Genomic DNA, 8,067 nt, shown 5'->3' with positions numbered 1-8,067 from the left:
TGCAATATATTGATGACATCATTGTGTAAAAAAACAGCAGCAGAAGTGTTTGAGGAAAAAAAAATCATCCAAATCCTCCTGAAAGCTGGTTTTGCCATCAAAAAGAGCAAAGTAAAAAGACCAACTCGTGAGATTCAGTTCATAGAAGTAAAATAGCAAGATAAACAGCGTCAATTCCTACAAATGTCATCAACAAGATCACAGCTATGTCTCCACCAACCAATAAGAAAGCCCCGGCGGCAGCGAGGGAAAAGCCGAGCGGGGAGAGCCGAGCGGGGACCCGCCCGGGGCTCGGGGTGAGGCGGGGCAGCCCCGCGCCTGCCGCCACCGCCGGGGGTTTGCCCTGCGCTCAGCCGGGCCAAAGGGACTCGGGTTCAGATGCCAAGGGGATGGCACATGCCCGGGGTGACAATGACGTGCGCTGCGATGTGCCAGAACGGTGAAGGAACCGATCCCAGAGAAGGTAGCGGGGATCGCCGGGGAGAGCGGCCGTGGCGGGGTCGGGGAGCAAAACGGCCGCACCACGATCGGCCACGTTTCCGCATTTGATTGATCAAATCGGCTGCACCCTGATGGGAACCGCCGTGCCCGCTGTATCTGGCCGGGAGCGGAGCCCCGGCGGCGGAGCTCGGAAGCGGCTCCAGCCCAGGTGGGACCGCGGTCGGTGCTGCCCCAGCTCGGGGCTCGCTGCGGGCGGAGGGGCCGCGGTGAGGGCCGGGGGGGTTCAGGCGAGTTCCTGGTGCCGGCTTCCCCCGTGTGCCCCCTGCGCTGGGATCGCAGCCGAGGGAGCGGCTGCCAGCGCTCTCCTCCGTGCCCGGATGGCCGGCATGGAGCCGGTGCCGCGGCAGCGATGGCGCATCGCGGCTGCTCTCGCTAGGACGGAGGCGGCTGCTCCGTGCCCGGCACCGTTCCCGCCCGTGCGGCACCGGGCTCGGGGCCGCTGCTCGGGCGGGAGGTGTCCGTGCCCGGCTCGGGGCTGGCACGGCATGAACTTGAACCCAGTGCTTCAGAGCCCAGAGCGCTGCAGGCGCCGAGTGCGGGCACCAAGCGGCGCATGCAGCCTGCTCCGGGGCCGAGGCTTCTCGGCGCTGCGCTCTGTGCCGGGAGCCGCTCCGTGTGCCCAGGCAGGAGCCGCAGCGGCCGTGCCGGCGCTCGGTGTGCCCGGGCTCCGAGGCGCCGGGGCAGGGAATCATGCGGGGCACAATGGTGAGCAGCCCGGGGCTGCTGCTTCTCGCCCCTCGGCAGGCGGACTCCGAGCCGCAGCTGCCCCGGGCCAGCAGCAGCCGGCAGCTCCAGGCGCTCTCAGCGCCCGGCCCGGCACGGAGCTGGGCTGCAGCGGCTGCAGAGCCACAGGGGCCGCGGCTGCGGCCACCGCAGAGCTCCCGCAGGCTGCGCTTGTCTCCGCACCTGCTGCCGCACCTCTGGGCAGCGGCGACGGTGCAGCCACAGCTGCCCCCGCCCTCCTGAGCCCCCGCGGGGCCGGCACCAGCAGCGACCTCTCTTCGTGTCCCTTTCAGGGTGCCATCAGCGCGGCTGCAAAGCTGTTCCCCAGGCCGAGCTCCCAAAGGCTTTGCCAGCACTCCTGATGTCTAGAGAGCCAGGTGCCGTTTATTCCACGCAGAGAGATACTGGCTGTGAGCAGGAGGAGAATGAACTCTGCTCCATTTCTGGAGCTGTGAAGGAGCCCCTGAAGAACAGATCAGCAACAGGGAATAGACTCAGAAGATTCCTGGGTGAGTGCAGAGCCACCCCGTGTCCCCTCCCAAGGCCAGGGCTGGCAGGTGTGTGGCTGTTTCCCGATGTCTGGAAGAGGCCTCGTGCTCTGCTGGGCCCCATGCGTGGCTGGAAGCAAGAGCCCCAGCTGCCCCCAAGGCTGTGCAGTTCTCCTGCTGCAGCCTGTGCCCACAGCTGTGTCCCTGCCTGTGGCCAGGCTCTTGGCTCTCTGGCTGCCAGCTGAGGGAGGCCCACACTGCCTCAGGGCTCCCTGCTCTGCTCCCTGGCCATGGGCTGAGCAGATTGCAGGGCCGGCTCTGCTTCTGGCAGCCAGCAGCTCTTTCCTGCTCCAGGTGAACGGTTCAGGTCCCATCCTGTGGGCACGGCGGTGCTGATTCTGCTGCTCCTGGTGCTGGTGCTGGCTTTGGGGGCGGCCTTGGCTGTGCTGGCAGGTAAGGGAGGGGCAGCAGCCTGGGCCCAGCCCCTCGGGGCAGAGCGGGCTCCCTGCTCCCTGCACAGGGGAATCCTCAGAGCGTCTCCTCTTCCCCCTGCAGCACCACAGGTTCCAGTCACACCTGCGACACCACTGTTGGTTCTGTGCTGTCCCCATGCCTGGATTGGCTACAATGGGGTCTGCTACTACTTCTCACGGGATTACAGCACGTGGGAGCAGGGTCAGGAACGGTGCTCCGAGCTCAATGCCTCCCTGGCCATTGCCCAGGATGAGGAGGCCATGGTGAGTGAGGGGCTGCGGGCGGGGTGGGGTGGCTGAGGGCAGCCTGGGGGCGCTCCTGGGCCGGGCTCGGTGCTCGCAGGGCCGGGGCTGCAGCCCTGGGCCGGGGCCTTGCAGGGAAGGAGCCCCGGCGTGCGGGGGCAGCCCCGGGCACGTGTCCCCCCGAGGGGCCGGGGCAGCTCCCACTCCTCTCTCCTGGGCAGGATTTGCTCTTCCGCCTCCGCGGGAACGGCGATTTCTGGCTCGGGCTGCGCAGACGGGGCGAGCGCCTGCACTGGGGGGACGGCAGCAGCTACAGCTCCCGGTGAGTGCCGGGGAGCCGGGCAGGGCCTGGGGCCACAGGGGCACAAGGGGTTCTCCTGGCATCTTGGTTTGGCAAGACACGTGTCTGATAAGAGCCTTCCCTGAAATCGAAAATGCAAACCCCCCACCCTCTGAATTATTATAATTTTGAAATGGAAAGGCTCTCCAGCAAAGATATGGGAGTAGGAAAAACACTTCTTGACTAGGAGAACTAAAAATACAAATGTAGTCATCGAAACAAAAAAACCCCTACTGGCTGGGTCCGAATATGCCCTGACACCCTGTGGGTCTGGGTGTTGGTAGCAGTCCCATTCAGTGATGGCTGCAGCTCTCCTGCAGTAACAGGTGTGGTTGTGTTGGAGCTGTGATCCTGTAGAAGGTTGGAGTTTCCCTCAGAATGTCCGGTCATGGTGTAGATGGGCCTGGTCTTCCTTTTGGAATTCAGTGGAAAAGGCTGCTGTGGTGTTCCAAACCTCAGATTGTATTCAGGCAGGAATGCTTGGCTCCTCCTCCTGGGCGGAGCATCTCACAATGGGATGATAGAATTTTATCAGCCATGCAGCAACATTCACTTGCCCATTAACAGAATATATTTCCTGGAGGGAGGATTGATTATGGAAGAGATAAAGAAAACTGCCCAATTAACAGAAGATAACTGCTCGTCCTCTAACAGATGGGAATAAAAAAACCCTGTTTCCAACTTAAGGCACTGGGAAACCAGCGCTGACTCTGCTCCTCCCTGCAGGGCTCCTGTCTTTGGCAATTCCCAGTGTGTGTACCTGGCTGATGAGAGATTCAAGAGTGACAACTGCTCCAATGGGCGGCCGTATGTCTGCAGCAAGGCCCAAGCTCCCCTGTAACAGGGGCTGCACAAAGGACCTTCTCCACGCTGGGCAGTGCCAGCTTCACCTCTGAGCCCAGCACAGCGCTGTCCTTCCTCAGCTGCGCCCTGTGCCTTGCACTTCCTCTCAGGGTCACCTCAGTGCCTCTGCATCCCCAGTGCCAGCGCTGGGCTGGGGCTGCAAAGGAAAAGTCTCTGCAATCCATCCTGCCACCGATGCTGCCTGCAGTGAGTGCATTGCCCTCATTTGTGGGCAACATGGCTCTCTCTTGAAAATTTTTATGTACATTTGTTAAGGGATAAAATCCCACATTTGGGTGCTTGTCTGTGCACACATTTAACTTAACCTGTCTTCTGTATATACGTCACAGACACCTTTTATGAAAAATCCTTTCCTTAGGATTTTTTCTTCTGAGAATCAGAGAAGCCTCAGGATTGGTCTCATGTGGTTGTTTCTAATTAATGCCAATCACAGTCAGCTGGCTTGGACTCTGTCTGTGATGCAAGCCTTCCTAATTCATTCTTTCTTCTTCTGTTCTTTGCTAGCCTTCTGATGAAATCCTTTCTTCTATTCTCTTAGTATAGTTTTAATATAATATATATCATCAAATAATAAATCAAGCCTTTTGAAACATGGAGTCAGATCCTCCTCTCTTCCCTCATCCTCGGACCCCTGCAAACACTGTCACATATATACTGTTATATTATAGACCTTTATACATATTTATAGTAGTTCATACATATTCAAACATTCATTTGAGTTAACATGTTCTTTTGCTTGGTTTGAACCTTTGACTTGTCTTTGTTCCATCTTCTCGATTAAACGAATATATTTTATTTTTCAGCATTTCACAGTCTCTATTAAGCTATGGTCTAAGATAGAATACATTACACCTCTATTTATAGAAGCTATAGGGTGCATAGATAAACTGACAGATTATACTGTATCAAAAGCAGTAATTACAAATTGTACTGTATCAGGATTTTTGTGATCCATAATAACTTGCAAAACAAAAGTTAGTACATAAATGAGAACGCCAATACCTATATTTGTAATTTATAAACTTATACAGCAAGCTCAAATGGGAAATCATCACAAACTGGCCTGAAGGTGACGCTTCTGGATTGTCCTTGGAAGATGTAAGAAACCACCCTCACTTTTGAAATTTTAAAGGTTTTTTTAACCTTAAAAAAACACAACAGACTAAATAAGGAAAAATTACAGCTCTGGGGGCCATGTGCTCATTTACAAAATGGATGCTCTGCCTTTTATACCCTCAGCCCCTCCCAGAGTTTTGTCAGTGATCTCTTTCTCTGCCCTCCACAGGTGGAGATCACTTCCTCACACCTTGACTGGAGCTCAGGTGTTGTCCTGTGGCCCCTCCTGGCAATGAGCTGGCCCTCCCCAAATGCCCTGGGAACTGAGGCTGCTGCAAGGGGGAGGGAAAGGGGAATAGTGGGGGACATATTTGCAGTGACAGCACTCTACATTTACAAAACTTCTCCTCACATACACATAATATCTGTCTCTTAATTGTGAGAGCCAACCATCACAATATTCATATATTTAAAAAACCCCTCTTTTCCTGACTCATTTGGCTTGAAGAATTAACTGCCATTTTCAATTCTGATAATCTCTCAAAAAAATTTTAATGAGTCATACTAGAATCTGTTGATGAGGATGAGGACAGTGTGAACAGACGGAAAAAATCTCAGGTTTTCTTTAGACAGACATATTTGGAATGGACAAAATGGGATCACTGAGGTCTGGTGTGGCTTTTTGACCCCATCTACCGTGCCCATGTGGCTGCTACTCATAGCAGGGGAATCTTAGTGGTGAGTACAGAGGCCAACTCAGTCTTGCCTTCTGGTTCCTGTTGTATTAAAAGACAGCTGAGCAATGACAGAGGTCTGGGGTGCCTTTCTTGCCCCCACCTTGCCGTGCCTATGGGATTGCTGCCCACAGCAGGGCTATGGAATCTTCATGGTGGTGAACACAGCGGCCAACCTGGTCTTGTCCTCTATTTCTTGATTCACTCTGCTTGTTGGTCCTTAAGGAAATTGCCCCAATACATCTGATAGTTTCCTGTGTACTACCCCTCAAAAAATGCTTGTGATTCTCATCTATTAAAACAGGACAATTACATCAATAATTGATACAGTTCAAACTCCCTGCCTAAAGTGTTAGTTAAGCAATCATTAAGCTGGTGGCAGCTTGGCTCCACTTTTCAGCTGTCTTCAATCTTCCTTGGTTCTCTCTCACCTGCTCTGCATGTTACAGTCTATTCTTTGGGTTCTCTCACCAGCCTTTAATTCTGTTGCTGTGAGTCCCTCTCGCTCTGGGGTTGGCACAGCCCATTCAGCTCTCAGGTAGAAGGATCCTTCCAAGCCAAAGGGATTTCTGAGGCAGTCCCAGCCTGCAGCCCCTGGGTGCCTTCAGGCCATCCATCCAAAAGGAAAAGTGGCTTCTGGACCCTGAGAGAGCCCAGTGATCTGTTGGCAGCAGAAATCAGGAATGGAGAAGGTGATTCCAGCTCTGCTGGGTGCTGTTCCTCCCCATTAGACAGGAGAGGATCAAGCACATTCCATCAGCCTTTGCTTCCTCAGGGCATGAAATCCCTGAGGAGACAAGGCCACCTCAGGGCATCAGATCCCACCTGAGAGAAGGAAATGCTAAAAACCTCACCATGGTCTCAGCCACTGAAATGAGGAACTTTTTTTGTGGGTCCCCAATACCATTTCCAGCCAAGCCCAGCTGGTGTTGAAAATTGCATTCACATTCAGGGGGCAAAACCAATAACGAATCACAGACATCTGAGGTAAAATGAGGGTTCCAGAAAAGTAAAATTTCTCTTTGTTTTTAATAGAGGCAGATTTTCATCTGTTAAGCTCAACTCTTCTCTGACATACAAAGGGACATAAAATACAGAAACACTTTAGGTGCAACTTGAAATATTTGTTTTTTGGCAATTCTGTTTTTACATGAAGTGTGGCTGGATGAACACTACTGAAGCACACAAACACTAAGACTACTACTGCAAACTGCAGAAATTACTGAAAATTCTCTTCTACTGTCAGCAAGAGTCAACATGTCTGAAGGTTTCCTTGTATGGAGAGTAGCTAAAATGAATTATTCCAACATCAAAATCAACTGGAAAAAATTATTTCAGGTAAAGTGTTAAAGAAATGAACACCGTGTTATAGATATATATTATAGTATTGGATTTTTGCATATATTATGGATTCTATAAGTGTGGTGTTAATGTGACTTTGCTAAAAGTACATAGTTTCTATTTCTGTTGCTAACTAAAACTTAGGAATAGCTGATCTAGACATGCTTGTGTTAAAATGCCTGCTTGGTTGAGATAATATCCAAGGAATGTATGATGCCAACTATCAGCACTCATCTTCTGAAGGCAATGTGGACCCAGGCCCAAGAATTGAAGGTGATGATAAAATGGACTAAAACTACAACCAAGAAATGTGCATGCTCTAAATGCACAGGAGCCGAGGAAGAGCCATGCAAAACAGTTCTTGGGGCATGTAAACTACTTTGGGAAAAAATTTACACCAGGCTGATGCAGTGGAAATGCTGTAGAAGTGTGTTTCCAAACTAGCAGGTGTTGGGGAAAAGTTTAAATATGCACCAGGCTGATGCAATAGAAATGCTATATAATTTGTGTTTCTACACTAGCAGGTGTGCTCCACGCTGAGGGCCAAGACACACCCGGCTGTAACCTCTGCTTTGTTGTCTTTGTCTCCTATTAAACTCCTTTATGAAACTGTTATATTTTACCAGGAGAGGGAACAGTGTTTTTTCAGGTATTTTCTGGGTCATGTTTTCAAGATTATAAACAGAAACTAAAATGTCTGAGGGCAAGAGAGCATTACAGTGAGTAAGAGTTTGACATGGGAAGAATTTAGGGAAGTGACACAAAAGCTCTTTATCTAATTGAAAATCTGTTGAACCACTAAGCAGCTGAATATGCCTTTGTGAAAGATACTGTTAAAACCAAAGGAACCCGGGAATTTCCTCTTCCCCGTTTGGCCGGCAGTGAGGTACCACAGCCGGGCGGGCGCTGCCACAGGCCCGGGCTGGGCCCCCTCCCCATCCCAGCCCCGCTGCCGGGCAGGGAGAGGGGGATGCTGCGGGCCGGATGGAGCCGGCCTTGCTCTGATCTCACTGCTTGTTACAGCCCCAGCCCGGCCCAGCCGAGCCCCGGGAGCAGCCCCAGGCCAGCACCCGGGTTTTACCGCAGGGAAGCAGCCGCGGCCAGCGGGCAGGGCAAGGAGAAACTGCCCCTGTCCCACCCAGCCCAGCCCCGAGGGCTGCTGCTGCTGCTGCTGTTGCTGCTGGTGCTGCTGCTGCTGCTGCTGTTGCTGCTGGTGCTGCTGGTGCTGCTGCTGTTGCTGCTGGTGCTGCTGCTGGTGCTGCTGCTGCTTCTGCTGCTGCTGCTGCTGCTGGTGCTGCTGCTGC

At 52.9% G+C, this 8,067-nt stretch overlaps 1 protein-coding gene across 1 annotated transcript; it reads left to right on the top strand.

Annotated features, from left to right (window-relative positions):
* The first annotated feature begins 827 nt into the window (after positions 1-827).
* LOC128944877 (C-type lectin domain family 2 member D-like) lies at positions 828-3,831 on the top strand. Its single transcript, XM_054288338.1, has 6 exons — positions 828-957; positions 1,518-1,733; positions 2,067-2,165; positions 2,268-2,449; positions 2,650-2,750; positions 3,495-3,831. The coding sequence occupies exons 1-6, from the start codon at positions 828-830 to the stop codon at positions 3,607-3,609; spliced, it is 843 nt and encodes a 280-aa protein (XP_054144313.1). The 3' UTR covers positions 3,610-3,831.
* The last annotated feature ends 4,236 nt before the right edge of the window (positions 3,832-8,067 follow it).

The sequence above is a fragment of the Melozone crissalis genome, unplaced genomic scaffold (genome assembly GCF_028551555.1).
Source record: "Melozone crissalis strain CALT ecotype California unplaced genomic scaffold, PUWL_Pcris_2 ptg000062l_1, whole genome shotgun sequence".
Classification (NCBI taxonomy): domain Eukaryota; kingdom Metazoa; phylum Chordata; class Aves; order Passeriformes; family Passerellidae; genus Melozone; species Melozone crissalis.
This window is presented reverse-complemented; position numbering and strand designations above follow the sequence as displayed.

Coding starts and splice junctions, on each gene's coding strand:
- LOC128944877 (XM_054288338.1), top strand. CDS start 828: ATGGAGCCGGTGCCGCGGCAGCGATGGCGCATCGCGGCTGCTCTCGCT. Junction 958..1,517: donor CCGCTGCTCGGGCGGGAGGT/GTCCGTGCCCGG, acceptor TGTCCCTTTCAG/GGTGCCATCAGCGCGGCTGC. Junction 2,751..3,494: donor GGCAGCAGCTACAGCTCCCG/GTGAGTGCCGGG, acceptor TCCTCCCTGCAG/GGCTCCTGTCTTTGGCAATT.